At 38.7% G+C, this 22871-nt stretch overlaps 1 protein-coding gene across 1 annotated transcript in view; it reads right to left on the bottom strand.

The window, feature by feature from the left end:
- The window catches only part of CUBN (cubilin), a 142745-nt gene that overhangs the window by 43706 nt on the left and 76168 nt on the right, over positions 1 to 22871 (bottom strand). Inside the window, exons 32-47 of the mRNA XM_058833158.1 lie at positions 20513 to 20669; positions 18720 to 18836; positions 16343 to 16456; positions 14606 to 14734; positions 14187 to 14319; positions 11063 to 11268; positions 9976 to 10157; positions 8200 to 8389; positions 7341 to 7538; positions 6862 to 7008; positions 5803 to 5993; positions 5334 to 5517; positions 3870 to 4044; positions 2665 to 2843; positions 636 to 845; positions 220 to 360 (exon numbers count right to left, since the gene is read on the bottom strand). Of these exons, the coding sequence (XP_058689141.1) occupies positions 220 to 360; positions 636 to 845; positions 2665 to 2843; positions 3870 to 4044; positions 5334 to 5517; positions 5803 to 5993; positions 6862 to 7008; positions 7341 to 7538; positions 8200 to 8389; positions 9976 to 10157; positions 11063 to 11268; positions 14187 to 14319; positions 14606 to 14734; positions 16343 to 16456; positions 18720 to 18836; positions 20513 to 20669 (2653 nt within the window). The remainder of the gene's footprint in view (positions 1 to 219; positions 361 to 635; positions 846 to 2664; positions 2844 to 3869; positions 4045 to 5333; positions 5518 to 5802; positions 5994 to 6861; positions 7009 to 7340; positions 7539 to 8199; positions 8390 to 9975; positions 10158 to 11062; positions 11269 to 14186; positions 14320 to 14605; positions 14735 to 16342; positions 16457 to 18719; positions 18837 to 20512; positions 20670 to 22871) is intronic.

The following is a 22871-nucleotide window of genomic DNA, read 5'->3' as shown; positions in this document are numbered from 1 at the left end:
CCACTGATGGCAACATCCATTATAGCAGGCGATTTCTTGTTTCACCAAGTTTCAGCTCAGCTAGAGTTGTTGCCAGAGATCTCTATTCATAATTCCCTCAAGTTTAAATTTAAGAGCAAATACACACTACTCCAAGAACAAGTGACCTACAACATATTCTGTATTAGTCTGTGGTATAAGTTGCTTCCTGAGAGTATATTTCAACCTTACAAATCCTACCTTCAGTACTGGAATCAAAGCGCAGTCTGAATCCCCGGGCATTGACTGATCCATCAGTGACAAACTTGACATAAGCAAAACTGTCAGAGGTGTCCACAGCATGAGGGAGAGTATTACCACAGTACCTGCCCAACAAATTTCCTGCAAAAGTCACATAGAGAAAGAGAAATTTGTATCAATATATTATTAATATTTATATTGAAGGGTCACCTTCCAATTTAACTGGACAGGCAGGAGTAAACTAGTGGAATCAAGTTATTGCTGGCTTTGCATCAGCAAGCAAGACAAACACAAGCAAATACTGCACATTGAAAAGGCTGACTTTGTACCCAAAGGGAAATGCTTTCAGGAACCTCTGGTGAGGTTTCATAGTACTATGAGGGAGGGGAAAACAAATGCTGAAATAATTCTCAGACCAGAAGCGTTGTATTCCCGGATCTCCACAAAGTCATTTGTGCACTCGGAAGAGCTTTGAATATCTAGGTCTTCTAGTCTGATGGTAAGATAGTGGCCCCTGGGACCCTGCAGAAACCATTCACATAACAGGTTGTCTTGATAATGGAGGTCAGGGTATCCCGTGCTTTCGATGATACCAGTTTGTCCTATCACTGTCCCACCACAGGGAGCTGCAAAAGGAAGAATATTATTTGGCTGACTAAAGAACCTGAGAGATGATCTTTATCCTAAACAAGACTTAAAGGTAAGGTACAACTGACTTGTTCTCTAACTGTGGTAATAAAACAGGAATTGCCTTCCAATTAAAAGTCTTCCATGTTTTCAATCTAATTCAATCAGTTTTTGTTTGGTTTGGATTTTTTCACATCCCCCCACAACCACACACACCCTGCCATTGCAAACATCCCTTCCTCTCTTTCATATCTCTTATAATTTGAATAAACTCACAGTTTTCAATCTAATCTCTATGTCCATATTTACCAGAAAACCTTGCAAAGATATAACAGGTATATTGAAAAGAAATTAAACTTGCTAAGTGTGGATCTCAATTTTTTATGACAGACAAAAGTTGACTTCTGGTTTGGGTCAACAGTTCAGACTCCTTTTTCCTTTCATCCCTTCCCATTCACTCCTTGCGTGATGCCTTAGTGAACAAGCACTGCACAGTGTGTAAAACAGCTATTAATTTTTAATAATTTCTCTCTGGACACTCATTTCTCTGCAGTACCTGCAAGCATAAGTTTGCAGTAGTAGGGCATACAGCAAACATGTGCTTACAGGCACACGGTGTGATTCTTGGGGTGGTCATATGTAGGTCCAGGAGCTGGACCTTGATTATCCTTGTGGTTCCTTTCCAAATCAGGATATTATATAATTCTATGAAACAATATTCCCAGGTGGAATTTATTGGATTTTTTTTTTTTTTCTTTGTAGTGGATTCTGTGTCTGTTAGTTACAATCTCTCCATGGCAGTAACATATGTGTTCATACTGTCAGTCTGTGAGTCATTAGTGCTTTGTTTCAGGATGACTGGCATTCAGCTAAGATATTGTAAATCTGTTATGGTTAAATGTAAATTCTGGCTTCATGTACTGCCAAATGTATATATATATATATATATATATATATATATATATGCACGTTTCTTCAGTTTTCACATTCAGAAATATGATAGGACTCTATTTTGGCTGGTGTTTCAGATCTAATGCAATGAGCAAAATTCTGTATAAACAATATAGTTCACTACTTTGCCTTTGAGAAATTAACAGTCCTAGACTTTCCTGTATAAGTGATGCTAACATAATGGCTGCTATTCTTTGAAGATTATTATCAAACCCTGAAAAGAAGCATTGTTCTGAATCTGATCAAGGACTAATTTTTCTTGAATTTTAATTTTTTCTAGCCTTTCTAACCCTGTTTTAGCAGCTTGAGAACAAGTAACTAAAGTATTTCTTTCCCAGATGACAAATAATGGTTCTCATAGCTCATTCATTTTCCAGCCCATTATTATGCTGCCCCTGTTTGTCTAGCAGCTTTATTATAGATTGATTTACATTTACATAGAGAAGCTCACAATTTGTTCTTCTACTGCCAATTCTCAGCTGATCTCCACATTCCCCTTCAGAACCCTGCTCATGAAAGTGACACTAAGTTTGCATGCTGAAAATCAAGCCATTTTACATGACTTTATCCACACTGACCTTTCTTCTACTGCTCCTTTGACAACTGGCTTTGACAAGAGGTTATACAGTCATTGTTTCTGCGGCTGCTGGTCTACGATCTCTTTCCTATTAATATTTCCCCAATCTTCAGCTCTTGCTAGGTGCAGAACATGCTGATATTCTGAAGCCTTAGCTCTAACACTAACTGAAAAAGACATGTTCCTGTCAGCCCACCCCACAGGTTTGATTTCAGTCCAATTACAAAAGTCTAACACTTGAGACCAAAATCTTTTGTAACATCACAGAAAGAGATAAATGAAAGCATTACCAATGGAGTATTTAGCATTGAATCCCACGTGTGTGGCACTGCTGTCAGACCTGAACCTCAGGTACATGACAGCTCCTGAGGATCTCTGTGAGCCTGGCATCAAACCTCCACACAGCCTGGCGATGAGGGGGGCACTGGAGTCAGCCCCGCTGCGCAGCTCTAGGTAACTGGAAGTGCAGCTGGAAGAGGAGACAATTTTCTTTTCAATGTATGGCAGTAGTGGTTCAAAATCCCAGTACGTGCACAAAGACATGAAGCTGTAGTGAATTTGATTCGTTTCCATGCAGTGTGACCAGAACAGAATCAACAAGATCATAATCCATTGCACTTATGAAACAATTGAATCAAAAGAAGTGTTAGAAACATTGAGAAAGATTCATCTAAAACTCAGTCTATGATCAGATCAGATCTGACAGGAGCAAATTCTGGGTAGGGATATGAACAGCACTGGCAAACTAGCTGTGATCATCTTAAATACATTTTTTTGTCAGGATTCAAATTCAGCAGATATTCCCTATTAATTCACACTAGAAGTGTTGAATTAAGGGACAAGAAGACAGATTAAGGGAATAAAAATTCAATTCTGGGGTATAATTCAGTGGGCATACAAAGACCCAAAATATCTTAACTGTAAGCTTTGCCTTCAGAATGGCGCAGTGTCCTGGAAGCCAGAAAGGACACCTTTGGCATTCTCCATCCTTCACTATTTTTCCTGAACGTGGTTTCATGTTTCAAGGCTCACCTTTCCCTTACAGTGGTCCAGCTCCTATCAATGAAGCTACATCAGCTGGAAAATTGTTTTATGCTTCAGGAAGGGAAGCAAAATGTGGAAGGGAAGCAAACCAGCCACCAAGCAATGGAGGAGGGAGGCAAAATGTCGTGGCGGCAATCCATTGGCTTTAAAAGCACCCAAGTGTCCAAATTACTGAAAATCTGAATATTGAAGGACTACAGGGTGCAGATTTTACAGAAAGCACCTTTCTATCATGCATGTTTTCACTTATTCTGTCATACTTATGCATTGCAATGTCCTAGGTATGTAAACCAGTGACCAGATAGTTGAAGTGATCTCTCAAAAATTTAACCCCATTCGATTATAAAATAGAAGTGTTTGTTCTCTGGAAGGAATTAGAGAAAGTAACAGAGAAAGACAAATAAGAATGGAGTTTCTGAAGAAAAATAGGCAAAATAATGTGGATGTGTACTTTGGTGAAGGTTCAATGTAAAACTGATCTTCAAATTGCAGCTTTACTGCATGTCCATTGGGAGCAGTTATGGTCCAGACACAGTCAGCATGCGGAGGGTAATTGCTCGGATAGTTGGGGGAAGATGTATATCCACTGGGGTTGAAATCATTGATATAAATGTTGCCTCCGCAGGCTGGGAAAGAAAAATCACCAATAAAAAACAACGTGAAAAGGAAATGGGTGAGGCATCAAAAATATGACTTATCACTATATTCAAACACAGTTTCTTTTTGATGTCGTATAGGCATATCAAAAAACAAATGCATTCTATTGCTTGCTGTGGGAAAACATTTTAATGCAGTAGAATCCTACATTCCTGTGCTCCTGCTTACCTAATTCTCCTCATTTCAAACTGCTATTACTTCTTCCTTGGATTGCTTATAAAACAAGCAGAAAACATGTTTCTTGCCTTGTTCCTATGCAAATTCCCAAGAGCTAAGAAGACCACAAGTCAGATCTATCAATATTTCTGTCAATCATTCTCAGCTTCTATTTTCCAAGAACTGAAATGTCTGAGATAATGAATGTGTAAGGAATGCCAGTCAGAGCAAACATGAAGGTTTGTTCAGGTTCTTTACCTGACAAAAATATGTTTATTTTGACCAGAACCTTTCTGCCCCAAACCCCCTCTATATTCTAGCAATACCGGTTTAACCCAGGGATTTACTCAAGTTCCAGAAACTGAAGGGGTAGAAATGCTATTGTACGGCTTCACCTATTCCCCTCATGAATTCTCTGAAGTAATGCTAATTCATTGGGGCAGTAGGGAAAGCAGGCAGCAATAAAGCACTTAAAGATTTTAGCTGATTGACAGGCTGCCTTAGTTGCTTAGATATGGTGTTTAACAGGTCTCTAGGTGTGCCAAGTGGTGTCTGTTATGATCACAGTGGGATAACTGCAAATGCCAAGTTTGTGATTTCCTCCTGGGACGTGGGTCTCCGTTTTGTTCATTCTTTCAAAGAAGTTAGCTTTGGCAATTAATGTTATTTTCTCAGCTGGGAGTAAAACTTGTGAGAAATGTTGCCACCTTTCTAGAAACACTACCCTGAAAAGTTCCTAACTTCACTTAGCACTTGCACTGGGTACTAAATGTTCAAAATAAAGGTCTTGTTTCCAGGAGTTTTTTCCTTTCCTGTATGAATTTTTAACATCTCTTCCTACCTGTAGATGCTACTTCCCTATTAAAGGGTCTCTCTTTTTTTTTTTTTTTTTTTTAAATCTATCTTTAATATCTTGAGTGACCTGAGCCTGACACTCTTTAAAAAAGAGAAATCTGAGTGCCAGATCAGAAGTCATGCACTGCAAGACATTTTTCAGACATCTGATTCTATCAGGGCTGGGACTTAGAACAAAAATATCCTTTTAGAGGACAAACTCCAAGTTACATATATATAAGTTGCAGAATTTGTTACCTAGACTTACCAAGACTCTTGGCCTCATATTTCAGTTTGAATCCTTGACCCTCATTCCTGCTGTCAGAAGTGAAGTGGACAAACAGCTGATTGTCGGTGGTGTACATGGTAGAGATGGGGCTGCTTCCACAAAACCGTCCATTCCCTCTTGCAGACACCAGAGGTGGGGCAGCATTATCTAACCCATTCCTCAGCTAAAACAGAAATTGCTAATGTTACTCAAGCAAACAGGTCTTGAATGCAATCTTTGTGCACACATCATCTTAATGCTTCCAGCCACAGGGGAAATCAATAAACTAGTGATTAATTAATGCACATAAATAAAAGAGAGAATGAAATAGAGAGAAATATCATATTTGATATTTCTCTTTGGTGTTTGCACCCCATGACATCTGGAGCTGCTTTACTGACCCTGAAATCTGTTAGATTCAGTAGCTTTAATAGCTTTGAGGATTTGGTGACCCAGCAAATAATCTCACCTCTACATAATCTCCAAGGATGCAGGAAGTATCCTCGCTCATAATCTGGAAAGGCTGTTCAAAATGAACAGCAATGATAAATCCAGTGTTTACCACTACATGCCAGGAACAATTTAGATTAGGAGAATACTTTTGAGGGTAGTTGGGGGATGTTATCACACCCCTGCTTGTGTGCAAATAACCTCCACAACCTGAAAAAAAAAATAAAAAAAAAAATATAAAAGTTGAAGCAAAGAGAAAAACCCCAAAGCATCAAATATTCACCTATTTATTTAGAGAAAAACTAGGTCTCCTAAAAGAGGTGATGGGTTAAAATAAATGCTGAAATTAGTGTATGAAGAGCTGAGTGACATACAGCAATGCACATGAGGAATGATCTCCCAAAATGCAAGCTTACAGATTTCAAGATGACACACACCAAAATTGCTGACCATGAGACTGTTTTCAGACTTAACATAATAAGCAGGCAACAATGTCAAGGGCCTTCCATGGTCTTATCATTACCCTGTCTGAGAACATTGCTTCTAACCATGGACAAAAACACTGCCATCTACTCCAGCTGCCAGTCAGAAAATTTTCCCCTGTTTGCCACTGCTGCCCTAACGTTTTCTTGATGCCTCGGCCCATACAGGAATCTGTTATCATTCCTGAGTTCATGTGGGAGGATTGTTGCTGGAAATTGCTGAGATTCCTTCTAGAATTTATACAGCTTTCTGCATTTGTCTCTTTCTGCTTTGAGTCATTTATTTCCTTCTCTTAGTTGAGCATTCTTTCACCCTTCAGCTGAGCTGTTTTAAACTTAGGCATATGATTTTCTTCCTTCTGAGAAGTGACTGATCGAGTTGAATCATGCTTTGTTGAATTATATTGCTGGGAAAATAGCAAATTTTACCTTTGTAGAGTCAGACATTTATTATCACATATTCATGAGAGGTGAAAAATTAGATGTGTGTGTGCTTAATTAAATTGTAGACAGATCTTAACAATGCCAGAGTCTCTTACTCCATTTTTAGCAGCAAGGCAGACATTTATCTGGGGGAGAAGAGAAATGAGTCTTACTTTTGTGATAAGAGGCATTAAACCCAGCTCCAGTGATACTTGCATCCGACATGAAGTGGATAAACATTGCATCTCCAGTTGATCTTATTGGCCCAGGAGGTTCTCGTCCACACAGAGTAGCCAGTACTGGGGAAAGACTATTGTCTCCTGAGATGAAAAGAACATGTTAGTGTTAAAACTGAATCAGTCCACATCTGCCTGTTTGTTGCTGTGGTTCACACTTTCAGGAAGGTGCTTTTCGAGACCTTTAATCCCTTACAGATTTAGAAGTATTTTTATAGATCACCAAATATTCTGCTAGATTTAGCTGATTTTATTTTAACTAGCAGAATGTCTCAGAATAGAGGAAGAGTTCTGTTCTAGGGCATGTTCCCATTGTTATCAATATTGCTTAAACTCAGTGGAGATGAGAATTTGATGTATTTAGACCTTGGGTCTGCACTGCATCCTGTCAGGGTAGGGCAAGATTGGCTTCTCACCATCTTTGATAATAAGTTTGTCATAGTTGCATGAGCTGTGAGATTCTATGTCTAGTGCCAGGATATTGAATTCCACAGTGGATCCAGGAGCTCTGATAAGCCACATACAGTCTTCAAGATTTCTGTAATTCATTGGCCAGCTCGGTGAGAAGAGGAATGAAGGTGTTTCTTCAGTTGTTACAGCCCCTCCACATGCACCTGTCATGGACAAGAAGACCAAAAAAAAAGAAAGCATCCTCTTTTTAAACTGAGTACACCCCTCATGTAATATAAGATGACAGTCCTATAACAAAGCACAATGAAGGCACAGTGATGATGTGTGCAGTTACAATAATGCAGGAATTCTTCAACTTCAGTTGGGATTGGAAGTATAAAACTTGAAAATCCTCATCCATAAGGATGTTCCTGTGCCACCTGCTGCAGCAATGATGTGACCTTTTTTATGTTGAGGAAAATCTAACAAAATACCTAAGGGTATCTACCACAGTTTAACATACGTTATTGTGCTTGCTTCATATCACAGTGGCCAATGTTTTAGAATGGTTTTTCAAGAGGGATAACTTTTCATGAAAGCATAACAAATGTTTAGATATCATTAAATACCTGTGTAAAGAAAAATGATCCTGTATTTTTATTGTATGTTTATTTTTAGAACACTGTAAATTAGTATATTTAAGAGTCTCTAGAAATTGTTTTTAAAAGATAGCAAAATGCTTCATTTTGAAATGTCACTGAAAGCTTTCCCTCAGTAATAGCTTATGCTTTCTCTAGTGGGGAAGTTGGTTTGGAATTCTTTTAGTAAAGTTGAGTGTATCACTGGTTGCACTACTTGTAACTGTGCAACTCACTGAAAACCCACCTCTAGCAATGGTCTGTGTGACAGCAGAAGTGTCCACTGCATACCACTCCAAAAGAAAGCCTTTTCCAGCCACAGACGAATCTGACTGGAACTGGATTGTCATTGAACTGCCAGAGGATGCAAAAGAAGAGGGGTCTGCACCACAGTATGTAGCAATAGGACGAGAATGAACTGTGGGCCCATCATACACCTGCAGAGAGAAGAACAGTGCTGTTCCTCACAGAGCCAGATTTTCATCTGCCCCATACTCAGCAAATTTCCAAGGAGAAAATTATCCTCTTTAAATGAGTGAGAGACCCTTAAATAAATCCAAGTTAGCAAGAAACCTCTCTTATAAAACGGGAATAAAATCTTCCTTTCCATTATACACTGTTAAAAGTGAAGCTTTCACAGAAGGATCTGAATGGAAGTCATCAAATTTACCTCATTCCTTATCACAGGGCTTCTCTTTGGGGATGTGGAATGACATCCCACTTCAAAAAAAGTCCATAGGTTCAATTTTTATCCTTGATGGTAAAAATAACCCCATGATATCCAGGGAAAAGAAAAGGAATTCCTTTTCTTTTTTTCCTTTAGCTTTTTTACCCCCACTGAGGAAAGTATGCATTTTGAGTTCTATCAGATAAATATGCAGAAATATTTTTTTCATTGTATGTATTTATAACCCAAAATCTTGTCTGGTTACAAGGTGTTTCTCCTTTGCCACCTTTCAAGCTTATTTTGTTCCTCTCACCTACCACCCAGTAAAATTGTCCAGTAGACAAAGCTAGGAATTATTAAATAAACATAACATTACATTAATGATCTGATCCTTGAGTCAGGTTAAAGGTCAGGCTGATTTGCACTCACTAAATGCCTAACTGATTTAAGAAACTCATTTTTCTTTCAGAGGGACAAAGAAAAGCAGGCTGAGTTAGGAGAAAAAAATCCTGTTAATATATGACTTGAGATGAAATATAAGATTTTATTTCATTTTTGAACTAACATTACATTTGAATATCAATAAATCGATAATGAACAGAAAGTATTTATTTTTATACTTTTAAAATATAAAAAAAGGATAATTAACTGCTTAAAAAAAAAAAGAAAGCAAGAAGAGATTTACCTTATTTAAGTGTTATATTAGCTAAGTTCAGAAAGAAGTTGTGTTCTCTATTGTTCATTTTGCTTAGCACCATGAGTGCTGTACTGAAGAAGCCCCTGCATATTGCTGGTGGGTTGGATTAGAGGATCTGTAAAAGGCCCTTTTCAACTCTAAACTATTCCATTATTCTATTTTTTAACCTGGCTAGACCGTATTACAGGGGCATACAAAAAACCAATCAAACTAGAAAGAGGCACCTTTCTACCATCAGCAGCCAAATTACTGATATAGAGAGCAAAGAAGGTGCAAGTAAAGAATTTTTCCTTGTAGGATTTTAAAATAACTTTATTTTTAGAAGCATTGAGATGTTACTATCACTGTTGTCCTTAACCAGAATGGAGCAAATTCCAGTCTAGTATCTGACCTGAAATTCTTGAATAGTAATATTCAGGATTGTACCTTTGTGGACTTACTTCTAGTAAATTTCAAATTTACAGATTAGAAATATCTGTTAGGGAGCCAAAGAGTATGTAACTCTCCCTATAAATAATAATTATTTAAAGGACAATACAGCAAAAACAATAAGCCACACCAGATCCTCAGAAATGTTTCTCATTCATCTTGTATGTTTCTCTATTCATCCATTTTACTAAACTTGGTTGAAATAAAATAACTTCTCAGAAGGAAATCACCTTTAGCTTGTCATACTGGCAGCTGTGATGATTTTCGATATCCATCTGCAGGATACGGCCATGGATAACTTGTGAAGCATTAACACTTATCCGCCACTGGTAATTGGAATTGTGAGGATAACTTCTGGGCCACTGGGGGGAAGCTATTTGTCCTCTGTCTCCCACAATGTCATTTCCATACACTGAAAAATAAGAAAGAGACAGCTAATGCCTCTAATTCACGTAGAGTAAAAGAAACATTGGGGGCCCCATCTGACTTAATTTACTCAGGACCAGACAGCGCTGTAAGTCTGTAAGACATGTCTCAGACAGTTCTAAGATGCACATTAAATTATTTTCTTGTTTTGAGAGACGCAGTGTTCCCCTTTCTGAAGGAAATTACCCATTTGAGCCATGTGTGTCTACCTGAAGGAGAAGCAGGAAGACAGCACATCTACACTCTTCCCTGTCTCTGACTACTTTATGTTCATTTCTACCCAAAAGCATTAAGGAATTTATTTTTTTTTTTAAATGCCTGTGTGTGTTCTGGTGAAAAATGGTTCTGACTCCATTGAGGCCTGCTTAACTATTGATAATTCATTTTGAAAAGGAGTTAAATCTCAAAAGAAGGAAAATTATTAGAAGTTTAGCTTGCATAATCAAAATGGCTGTGGTTTAGCTTCAGCAGTCTGTTCATACAACAAGTCAGACTGATGTTGGCAGTGGCTCCTTGAAATTTTGGATCTATAAATTGGCTTAATTTCCTTTTTTTCTAATTCTGTTTCCTGGTTGATGGCATCTAGATCAAACCAGAAGATTTGCTCAAAAAGCAAAATGGAAAGCTGGGAAATAAATACTTTTTTCTTAATTTTCCAGTTGCCTAATAAATATGATACACTTACATGCACACAAATTCTGTTCTGTCATGTTTAAGAGCATCCCTTCACATTCAGCAGATATTTTACAAAATATTTTTTAAATGATTTACAGACTTTTTGACATCAGCAAATATTTTCTAATAGACTTTTGAGGGCCAAACAATCACTTAGAATAATTTCATAGGTACTATAAAAGAGCAATAGCTTTCAATCAAATTACATGTACTTACAGTGAGAGAAGGTGGCCCTGAAGCCAACATCCATGCCTGAACTGTCCGAGACAAATTTGACCCACAGGATATGTCCAACAGTTGATGTATAATTTGAAGGCAAGGAGTTGCCACAGAATCGTCCTGCCAGCGGGCCTGTATCACTCCCTTCACGAATCTCCAGGTAATCTTTGGTGCAGCCATTACTATCCTCCACCTGAAATGCTCTGTTCCAATAGCAGTAGAAGAGCATTAGCATGCATATGACTGGCACATACCTCAGAGTGTGGCCTGCCAGGCCATTAATCCCACGTAGATGGTATCCTACTGTAAGAGTTAAGAAAGGGCAGCAACAAAACCCTCAGCACCTACCAAGGCCATCAATACAGCGCATTTTCCAGCCCCTTATTTTATAACAGAGCTTCAGTGTGCAGTTACACATTTTAAAGAGTTCTGAAACCCTTTTAAAATTTCTTGGTTCTCCAAGAACAACTATGAAACTCAGAAAGCCCTGAGATATAATCTAGATTTTTAATGTAAATCCAGTGAGTGTTGGGTGCAGAGAATATTTTAGCCCCTTCATATGTGCATTATTTCAGCACACTCTGTGGTGAGAAAACAATTGGTGATTTAGTTGTAGTTAAAACCTCAGAGGTCAGAAATCCCTTAGCAATTTCTCCAGAATTATAAAATAGTACTGTTTCTCTAGCCTGTCTGACTTAGCTATCTTGGTGTGCAAAATAATAACAAGGATTGTTGTCAGCTCTTCTGGACTACTTTTTACCATAAAAAGGAATGAGATATAGTAATCAAACTATAAATTCTTAATTATTGCACCAAGCTGAATGCTAAATATATTCTAAAAATCATTCTAAGTGAAATGCTTTTATACAAGCCAACATGGTTTTCAGAAGCAGGCTATGAATATATAGCAAAGATTTCAGAGAGTGCCTCTAATAACCAATGCCTTAAATATTTGTGCTTTCTGATACTCTGGTAACAACTTCTCCATTTTAGATTTGAATATAGCCATATGTGTTCAGCATACCATGCTGTGAAATGGTTCCAACCACTCATCTGGATATATTTCAGAACAATTTAAAGCTAACCCTCACATTGCAAGATAGACATTTCAGTTCAGACTGAGCTGAAGAAAATTAATGCCTCATGCCAACAAAACTTTATAACTCCCTAACATTAAATTAAATAAAACAAATAGTGCTTTCTAACACAATTACCCCATGCCTTCCAGTATTTTCAGCTTGTCTTTCAGCTATGTGTAACTGAAGAAAAAGAATTAACATCTACTCAGTGTCACTTTATGTAAGTGAATATATGTTCCACTGAAAGTTTCTGCTTCACACTAGAATTTTTGCTTGTTTCTTAAAGGTTACTGCTTATTTTGTAGCATTTTGAAAAGTGTTTTCAGGCTTTTGGAAAACATATTGGAAAATGTTTTCAGGCTGTAGTGCTTTTTCTCTGCTTCAGTGAGTAGTGGAGGAATAGAATGTCCTTTTTATTGCATTAGTGGATCAGTACATGCCTAACATGTTGTGCCTTATGCAGTGAGTTTGTTACCAGAAAAATTTGCTTTTGTTCTGATTAACTGCAAATGCAGGTTTCAGAGTTAGTTTTCTTTTCCTGCTCACTCTTGGTAAGATTTGCTAAAGGTCAGTGCTCTCTTTCTTGGCAGCAGCCACGGTTTGATGCCTGGAAACGGTGAGGCTCAGAAATCTACCTCACGGGTAAAGAACAACATAACAGCCCTGGTAAAGGATCCACATTATTCTCCACATGACTTTCCTGTCAGAAGTGTTCAAAGAAAAGTTAGTTTACTGAAGGGAAAACAAAATTCCATCACATAGTCTTCCTGTTGTAGCTCCTCTGCTTGAACTGGAGAAATTATGGAGAGTTTAACATCAATTTTAGAATCTCAGAATAGAATCATAGAATGTTTTGATTTGGAAGGGACCTTAAAGATCAGGTACTTCCAAACTCCCTGCCATGGAGAGGGACACCTTCCACTAGACCAGATTTCCCAGAGCCCCATCCAATCTGGCCTTGAACACTGCCAGGTTTGGGGCATCCACAACTTCTCTGGGAAACCTGTTCCAGTGCCTCATCACTCTCAGAGTAAAGAATTTCTTTCTAACATCTAATCCAAACCTGTCCATTTTCAGTTTGAAGCTATTGTCCCTTGTCCTGTCTCTACAGTTCCTGATGAAGAGTCCCTCTCCATTTCCCTGTAAGCCCTCTTCAGATACTGGAAGGTAGGTAAGAAGTCTCCACACAGCCTTGTCTCCTCTAGCCTGAATAGCCCAAACTTTCTCATCCCATCTTCACAAGGGAGGTGCTCCAGTCCTCTTTTCAGCTTTGTGGCTTCCATATCTTTCTTACATTGGGGGCAACACAACAAAATGCAGTGTTCCAGGTGGGATCTCAGGAGAGCAAAAGAGAAGAGCAGAATCCTCCCTCGACCTGCTGGCCACACTCCTTTGGATGCAGCCCAGGATTCCTTTGGCTTACTGGGCTGTGTGTGCACACTGCTGGCTCATGTTGAATTTTTCAACCATCACCCCCAAGTCCTCTATAGAGCTGTTCTCAATCACTTCTCTGCCCAACCTGTGGGCATATCTGGGATTGCGCTGACCCAGGTTTAGGACTTGGCACTTGACTTTGTTGAATTTGCCTCAGCCCACCTCATAAATGCATCAAGATCCCTCCAAGGACATAACCCTACAAAGTGTGGAATATCTAGGCCCTTTATATTAATCAGCTATAAAATAAACAAGAAAATGAATCTTTACATTGTAGGAATGTCCTTCACAAAAAAAAAAAGGTAGAGAGATGCTAAGTTTCCTCTTGTTTATAAGTGAGTAAGAACCGGCTTCTTCAGCATCCCATGCTGCTCAAATAATAAACCACCTATTTATATAATTCTGTATGTGCCTTAATATAAGCAATGACTAAGACAGGGAAACACTGATTGCAAGCTGCCACTAACCCCTGCTGTGTTCTCTTTCCAAGTTACTCTAAAAATATGTTTCAGCTTTATCACTCAGTAATTACATTTCCTAATAAACACAGAGCATCCTTCCTTCAGGTCTGTTAATGGCTGAATAATAACCCCTGGCAATGCATTTACATGAAGGACAGCTGGAGCCGGTTGCCAGGGGAGCTGAGGATTGTCCAGACACACTCGCTGTCGGGCGGATATGGCTCGGGGTAACCAGGGCTGTTGAAAGCTCCTCTGTCCATGTGGAAAGTACCCCCACAGGCTGCAACAAGAAAGAGACAGCAGAGGTTTGGAAAGGATGGCATAAAAAACAAAACAAAACAAAAAAAAGCTTGATAGAGATAGAGCACTTGCTAATCAAGAATGCATTTCTCCTTGTCTCTTTGTTCTTTAGCTTGTTGATGAACTTGCTGAGATTTTGGCCAAAAAGAGGAAGGGTAACAGCAGAGGTTCAAAAATCAAATGGCAGAGAGAAAAAGAGGTAAAGGATCTCTTTTTCTTAAAAGTCAGAGGCATAAGGACAGGTAGCACCTGCCATACGAACTTACATGATGACGATGCAGCATAGGTGGCATGGAAGCCCCTGGCAGTAATGTTGTTGTTGGAGACGAAATTCACCACCAAGGCATTACCAAAAGAAGTGATAGGATATGGCATAGTAGTGCCACAGTAATGGCCTGAAAGAGAGCAGACCAGAGAGGGAAAAAAAACAGTGTTCAGCACGTAATTACTACTGCTAATTTAACATTTGGAGTTAATGCCTGACAACAAGCAGGAATAATGTTTGCTGCTTACAATTGCGATTGTCAATTCAATCTAAATAAAAAAGAAATACTCCATTACATTTGCACAAAACTCAACTCTTGTGGCAATTTTTTTAACAGAAAAAGGACCTCTTGCACTCCAGACACCCTTGTCCCTGCCTATTCTGTCCTTGAGTTCCCTCAATGAAATTGAAACAAATGAGGAATTATTGCCTAATTGGAAATAAACCCCAACAAAATCTATCAAATATATCTGACAACAGTTTCCATTTCACTCAATTGGTTTCTGATGAAAAAAACCCCAACAAAACAACAAAAAAACCCCTGAAAAATAACAAACCATTTATCTGGAAATGATGGATTGTAACACGGGGATTAGGAATATGAGTCATGATCTGTCAAAAAGGCATCTGGCAGTAAAAAGAAAGATAGCAGCTAGTATCATAGAATCATGGAGTATTTTGGGTTGGAAGGAACCTTTAAAAGTCATCCAGTCCAACCACCCTGCAATGAGCCAGGACATCTTCAACTAGCTCTGGTTGCTCAAAACTTCATCCAGCCTGACCTTGACTCTTTTCAGGGCATCTACCAATTCTCAGGAAAAACTTGTTGCAGTACTTCACCACCCTCATTGTAAAAAGGTTTTTTCTTATATCTAGCTGAAATCTACCTTCTTTTAGCTTAAAACCATGACAATCTCAATATGCCTTTCTAAAATGTTTTTCCCCATCTTTCTTATATGTCCCCTTTAAGTACTAAAAAGTCCTTTTGGCAAGTGAAACCCAAGGATAGGAGACGCAAAAGGAATCCTGCTCCTAGTTACAAACCATTTAAATTGACTGCAGCCCCACTGCCAACATAAAACATATCCATAAGTAGAGCAAGGGAGAACATAATAAGACAGAGACATTCTGAATTTTCCAGGAAGGAATTAGAGGCAGCCCTAGGGATACAAGGAGAATTAGGACTACCCTGTGGCCAGGGCTCTGAATTTTGCTGCTTCAGGCTGCTCATGGCACTTGAAGGGGATGGTACTGTCCAGACAAGTCAGAAGAAAGCTCTAGAAAACTCAGGAAAGAGCAGAAAATTAGGCTTTCCATGGCTTGATGAAAAACCATTTTCTGCTCCCAGAAGTCTGCAGCTCCCTTACCCGTGTTTAGCATGGACTGCATTATTTGCTGTGTTTGTGAGTTATGTTATATTTTTGTGCAGTTAACTGGAAATTAGGTTTAAATTGAATTGCTTGGTTCCCAGTATTGTTCAGCTGAGGAGGAAGGAAAAGGCAGCTGGAGTCAACACCAAACTGCAGGTTAGTAGGAGGATAGTCAAAGCCTGGGAGGACTCTGCCATTCATACTGAAGACTTATTCTCCATTCTCAATTTCCTCTGGCCAGAGAGGCCAAGGAGATTCTGTTACCAAAAAAAATCCATGAAGCAGGAGACCATGAACAGAAAACTTTCTCCTGCTTAACTTAGGTGTAGTCCTATATATATGAAATACACAAGGGAAAGGTACAATACCTTGAAGAGGAGCCTCGTGGTTATTCCCATCCAAAATCTCCACAAAATCAGTTGTACAGTTTTGTCCATTGTTTTCAATATCAAAGTCAGTGAATGAAAGAGTGATGTGGTTAACTGGCAACAGGAAAAAGTAAAACTTTAGGAAGAAGTTTGTAATTTCACAGAGAAATAATTATATGTAAACAAATGTTCTTTTTTTCTGCTGAAGTCAATCAGTCCCCATAAAGCATATAATCTGAAGTAGTTTTTTTCATTATATATTGAATGAATTTGATATAAGTGCCTTAACCTTTAGTGCAAAGGTCTGGTAAATCTCTTCACTACCTTCAGTACTTTCTAGTTCAATCAAAATTAGAAGAACAGGATTTAGCATATTCAACTGGATCTAAGTTTCCTTGTTTCTGGACAACTTCATTATGTACTGAAAACATTAGCAAATAAAGCATAGAAAATCTACAGACATTCAGAAACAAAACTTACTTCTACACACCCATGACCTGCTGTCCCTTGGCGATCTATACCATAGATCTGGACAAATGTGCCCTGCTCCAGGCTTAGAAAGAGCCACGTCTTTCATCATATTGCAACATTCCATATTCATCAATTGGACTGGTCAAAGGATCATTAACTACCCTCAGCTATACTTGCACAGAATTGGATTTTCCACACTCTTGGACTGCAGGCTATATCATGAAAAAGAGGATTTCTGATTCAGGGTACTTTTGACTCTCCTAATACTCTTGCTTGTCTGATATAAACAAAGGTGAAGTCATAGCCAGCAGAAGAAGAAGCTGTCCTTGACACCAGTCTGGGACAGGAGTTACTACTGGCCTTAGGGTTCCATGCAGTTTGAGTGGGTCAGAAAGACTCTCATGATTTAGATGATAACTAAGTTTTCTCCTACACTGACCAAGCTGAATTTGACACAAATATTTTGCTGCTCACTGGGCCCACTTAATTGGCTTGAATAAGCTGAAATGACAGACATGGAGCCCAGGCTGCATTCAGCAGGGTGCCGCTGACTGGCATTCAGCTGCATACGCATGTTCCTCACTCCTTTGTGTCCCGTCAGGTCAATCAATTACAGCTATCAATGCAGGTCCTCAGGATACACAGCAAAAGGAAAAACACAGTGGGTGGCCAGAGCAGGAGACTTGTTGGCCTTCCCAGTAAAAGCAGAGCAGGAACTCTGCTGTGGCCTGCCATTGGCTAAATCTATTGGCCATGGGTATGCAATGCAATGTATGTATGCTATTTATTTATGTAATGCCACATGACGGCGTCATGAAGCCACGTGGAGCTGTAACATGAGGCATGGGGTGGTCCTGCTGGTAAGTGGAGGAAGTCATTACTTCTTATACAGCATTTTTATGGTCTCTCATACTCATGTAATTCAGGAGACAGCAGTCATGTATGAGTTTTCAATATGAATCCAGGGAAAGTTTGTCTCTAAAAATAAATGTTGTATAGGTGATGAACAGCTCAGATGATGTCCTTTTCAGGGACACTCTATTTGTATAAGTAACTATGCTAAAAAAAGAATTTCATATCTCCTGATTTATGTTTTGATATTTTCTTGGTAAATTGACATTTATTTTATAAACTAGCAAAATAAATTTATAAATATGATTGAAACATTTTAGGATTTTAACAACAATGTCTAAATATAATATGTACAACTGTAGTAGAATAGTTGCAATTTAAAATTAGGATATCAGGATAGCATTATAGGATTTAACACATACAAATTATTCTTAGGAATCTAATACAATGTAAAGGTAATAGAGGGTATTAAAGGTAGTAGCAGTATCTGATGGAAAATATTTGTGTTTTATGATCAATCACAAATCTGTGTAAAATTATGAACAGCTGAGAGTGTATCTATGCACAAAACAACAGTTTATTTTATATACTTTTGTTTGTGTTTGAACTGAAATTTCTGTGTACCTTTTCTCATTATTCAATCTAATTCTTTTAATGTTAACAGCATAGATTTCATGTAACACAACTCCAGCTTGAAAACTCCAAACCAAAATAAGGTCAGCTAAATACTAGAGTGCTTTAATTATATGTAAACCCTTAGATTTTCTCACAAATTAATCCAGCTTCACATAGTATTCAACACCTCATTCATAATTGTAACACTTGGGTCACAGTAAATTGGCTAAGATGACAAAGCTGTAAATTGTTTTTCTCACTATGCACTAAATCTTTACAGTGAAATCTGACTTGTGACAGATTGGGAGAGCCACACTCACCAACTACCAGGATGCAGAACTTCCTAAAGAAATAAAGGAGGAATTTTGCATTGTTATTACAGAAAAGAAGATGAGGATGTTAGTCATCCCAACTAACTATAAAAGATGTTTTTACTTACATGGTTCCTGAGCCTGAATAATCCAGCTGCAGTTCTGATTGTTTGGGTATTTGGCAGGATACAGAGGAGAGGAAATTGCTGCCCCAACTGAATCTGACTCTATGAAACTTCCACATGCTTTAGAATGAAACACAAAGATATAGATACATATGTAAATATTTATATATGCACATCACCTTGCTTAGATTCCGTAGTGAAAATGAATGCATAAAGTGTCACATGGTACATCAGCATGAAATGACAATAAAATTCACAATGGTATTTAATCAGAAGAGACTTAAGGATTAGTTCCCAACACTGACTGCACTTTCTTGACTGGAATCCACATGCCATGCTGCATCTGGCTGACCATCTGTAAGAAGCCAGAGTGACTTTAAACCTGATAATTTTCATCTTGTCATAGCCCAGAAGATATATCTTGGACCCAAAAAAACTTGGTTTCAGGGTAGTGCAATACACCCATTTCTCTGGTCATTTGTCTGTGTTGGCAGCTAGGAAGAAAAAAATTGTAAGTGACTGTCCACAACCTTCCAGCCAAGGGTGGCCCCACATTGCATTGGCAGGATCCTCTTGGGAGCTGTGTCAGCAAAACTGCAATTGTGTGAGGTGCTGCACACACGCTAGAGCTTGACTGACTGCAGAACTTCAGCTGACAGTGCTGAGTGCTGCCATGTCTCATCTCTGAGCCCACTGGCTGCTCAAAAACTGCTCAGGTCAGAATTTAACATACACCTGCTTTAAACTGCAGGGTGGGGAGGTGAGTACTGAAGAGTAGGGTTCATTTATTGTGCTGTGCTGCCTAAAATACCAGAGATGGGATTGGTGAACTGAGTTTTCTCAGGAAGTGGGAAGCTGGATTTCTAACATCCCAGGCAGGGAGCACTCACTCACCAGACATGGTTTGTGCAGTACTGAATCCAGTAAATGTGTTCTGAGAAAGCTGAACACTTTAGGCTCTCACAGCTGTTAGCCAGAAATGCCTAATTAGGTAGCTAACTAGTACCTCAGTAACTGGGATTTCTGAGATTTTTGTTGATACAAAACCCTCCTTTTCTTTATAATTTTCACAATATTTTCAAAGAAAGAAACATTTCTGGGAAAAACAATAATTTACAGTGAAAAGAATCCTGAAAGGAAAATGAGAGAAACAGATCTTCTCTGCAAAAATTAAATGTCTTTATCTTGGGGAAAAATTGTTTCCCAAATTATTGAGAAAAAGTAAAAGCAAATCACCAGATATCAAATAATATGTAACTTCATGAAAAATTCTGCCCAGTTGGTGTCATTTTTCATTAAAAAGGAAACCATGTAAAATACCAATTAGTCTGCCACAAATTGGATTTTTGATGTTTGGCAGGGTGTGCAGGCCTGAATCCATGGACTTCATCAACAGCACCACACAGAATTCTTTTATAGCTTTTCAGATTCATGCGCATGGATGGACATGTAAAACATTATTTTGTCACTAGGTCTGTGGAAACTGCCAATTGCACATTTTTCTCAGGACAGTTATGGACAGCTAACCCTCTAGGGAGGAAGAATAAAAGGTAGCTGATGTGTGCTAGATGCCTTGCTATAAAAAGTATGATTTCATTTTTCCCAGTTGAAGAATCTAAGTTGATCCTGAGACTTTAAAGCCTTTCATCTATAATTTGGAAAAAAATTTTCCAGGTAAAGATACCCACTGGTGTGCTGCATGGGCAGAACTGACACTTTCCATTATCAGCTGTGCTAAAAGACTGTATCTGATACAAACTGGTGATTAGCTAAATATGTATTAAGGATGAAATTACCCTCAGTGAAGTGAGCACTGAAGCCCCTGTTCTGGATGGTTGTATCGGAGTGCAGTCGGATGTACATCAGATTCTTGGAGGATGTGATAGGAGGAGGATGCTGTGTTCCACAGAGTTTTCTAAGAAGTGGAGCTTCATTATTAGGACCATCAAACACCTGTTATGAAAAGATCAAATGAAGTATTTGGTTTCAATGGGAGTATTGAGAAGACTTTTATTTCATTCCCTTTCTTATGTCTCATATATTTGATCGTGATATAGTCCTGCTATGGGCAGTGCAAACAAACTATACAATGCCTATCTTATGTGGTAATTTCCAAACAATGCATATATTTCAGGTTGAAGCCACTGTGACCCTTGTAACAGAAATTCTCCAGATAAACATCTTCTTTCATGTGTATTGGGTATTGAAGCAACTCTCCTTTAACAATCCATATGTCCCCATATATTTGTTGTTTTCAGTTAATGGCTAACATGAGCTCCCGTGTAGCTTTTATTCAGTTAAACCCTACATCTTGTCTCAGTAAAGATTCCCAAACTGGCCCAAACATGCAACTGGCACACCAATGAGAGCTATGGCTCTGGATAAAAAGTCACTAGGATTATAGTTTTTAGATCCGGCACCAAGGATCAGAGCCTATTTCTATGCTTTATAACAGGTTTAGAGTGCTGAATTATGCACATATACATGAAGTGCTTTGAGCAGAGGGTAAAGAAAAAAAAAAAAAAACACACGAAAAAAAAAAAGGAGGAAGAAAGTAGATAGGTTTACAAAACTTCACTTTTAATTTTACCACAAATGGCTTCCTTCTCTTTTTATTCCCCCTACAGCCGATAATTTTATTTCCTTCCTGTTTCCCAATCAGGAAGAGAAGGACAGAGAAGTTAGAACAAATGAGTTCATAACTTAAGCAACATCAAAATTTTGACAAGAGAAAGTACAGAAAGAGAAAAATGGCCACAGTCTCAGTCTCCCATTAATCCTCCCTAGCACTCCAGCAGAAGTGATTTGTTGCTGCTCTGTTTGGAGCCATGGGACAGTCTCAGAAGTGCCTGCCTTCAGCAGTAAGGAGTGCTGGAGCTCCCAGCACAGCTGCATGACCCACAGAGGAAGAGCCTTTGGGCTGCAACAGCAGTTGAACTCTGTTCCTGTTTCAGCATTAACGTCCTGCCCTGCCATATGCACATAATTTAATACAATGGAGAAAAAGATGGATTAAAATGTGTATAGGGGCACCTAAAAATGAAGCCAGGATGCTAAAAGATATATAAAAGCTATACAAATGCCATCAGATTAGAAGACATGTACTTTTTATTAAGTATGTCTTCCTTTAGCTCAAAATGCCTCACATTCTAGCAAGTCTCTGCAAAGCAGCACCAATGAATTAGAAATTTTTAACTAGACTGTGTAACACAATGCAATGCTTCTGCTTCCAGTATTCAAAGCCTTTGAACACACTAGTGAAAAAAAACAAAAAAAAAACCAAACCAGCAGCTGAGAGAAAGATGACCTGTCTCAAATAAACCCCAGAGCTAAGAAACAAGGGACAAAACTCCTGCTTAATCCCCTGACATACCCTACATAGTCAATGCTGTACTCATGAATTAAACATTTGCCTGAGATTCTGTGAACACTAGCTAGCTGTGTGCGATCTTGTGATGGAATATTAAGTCTGCAACGCCTGTTAAAATGAGTACCTGGTAATAACACCCAAAAACATCCATCCATTCAACCTTTTCTTCTCTCTTGGCAGCCTGCCACAATCAGCCCACTAAACAGTGTGCACTGTTTATTCTTCCTCTGCACATATATTCTGTATATAAATCAGACTGCCTGGAGTTAAAAACCACAAACCATGGAATGGGGGCTGGAAAATAACCCTTAGGAATTAAGGAAGTGTCTTTCCTAGACAGAGGGGATTTTATCTGAAGGCTCGAACTGAGTAGAAGCATTGCATCAACAGGGCATAGTGAGAGGGCCTGACTGCTCCTGGTAATGCTGGCTTTGATCTGCATGCCTCTGTCCAGCTGAGGATAGGACCAGAAGGATTTCAGGCTTGCAATTAGATCAGAAACCACAATATTCACGCATAAGCTCAGGAAAGAGTTGAGTCTCTGTAGTTTCTTAAAGTCATTTTAAAAACATCTCAGAAATGCATTTTTGTGGCTGAATGACTAAGGAAAACCGATGCATCTGCTTATTTAAAAGCCAAGTTTTCAGTTGCATTGTGCATAGCAGATATTCCCTTTCCACAGTGAACATAACTGACTCATTGCCTTCTTCAAATGTGTCCTGAATTTTGCACAAACACATGACAAAAAGATGTCAATTTTTGTCTTCTGAGCCAAAAAAAACTCC

The sequence above is a fragment of the Poecile atricapillus genome, chromosome 2 (genome assembly GCF_030490865.1).
Source record: "Poecile atricapillus isolate bPoeAtr1 chromosome 2, bPoeAtr1.hap1, whole genome shotgun sequence".
In the NCBI taxonomy this organism is placed as follows: Eukaryota; Metazoa; Chordata; class Aves; order Passeriformes; family Paridae; genus Poecile; species Poecile atricapillus.
The sequence above is the reverse complement of the archived record's forward strand: the minus strand, read 5'-3'. Positions and strand labels throughout refer to the sequence as shown.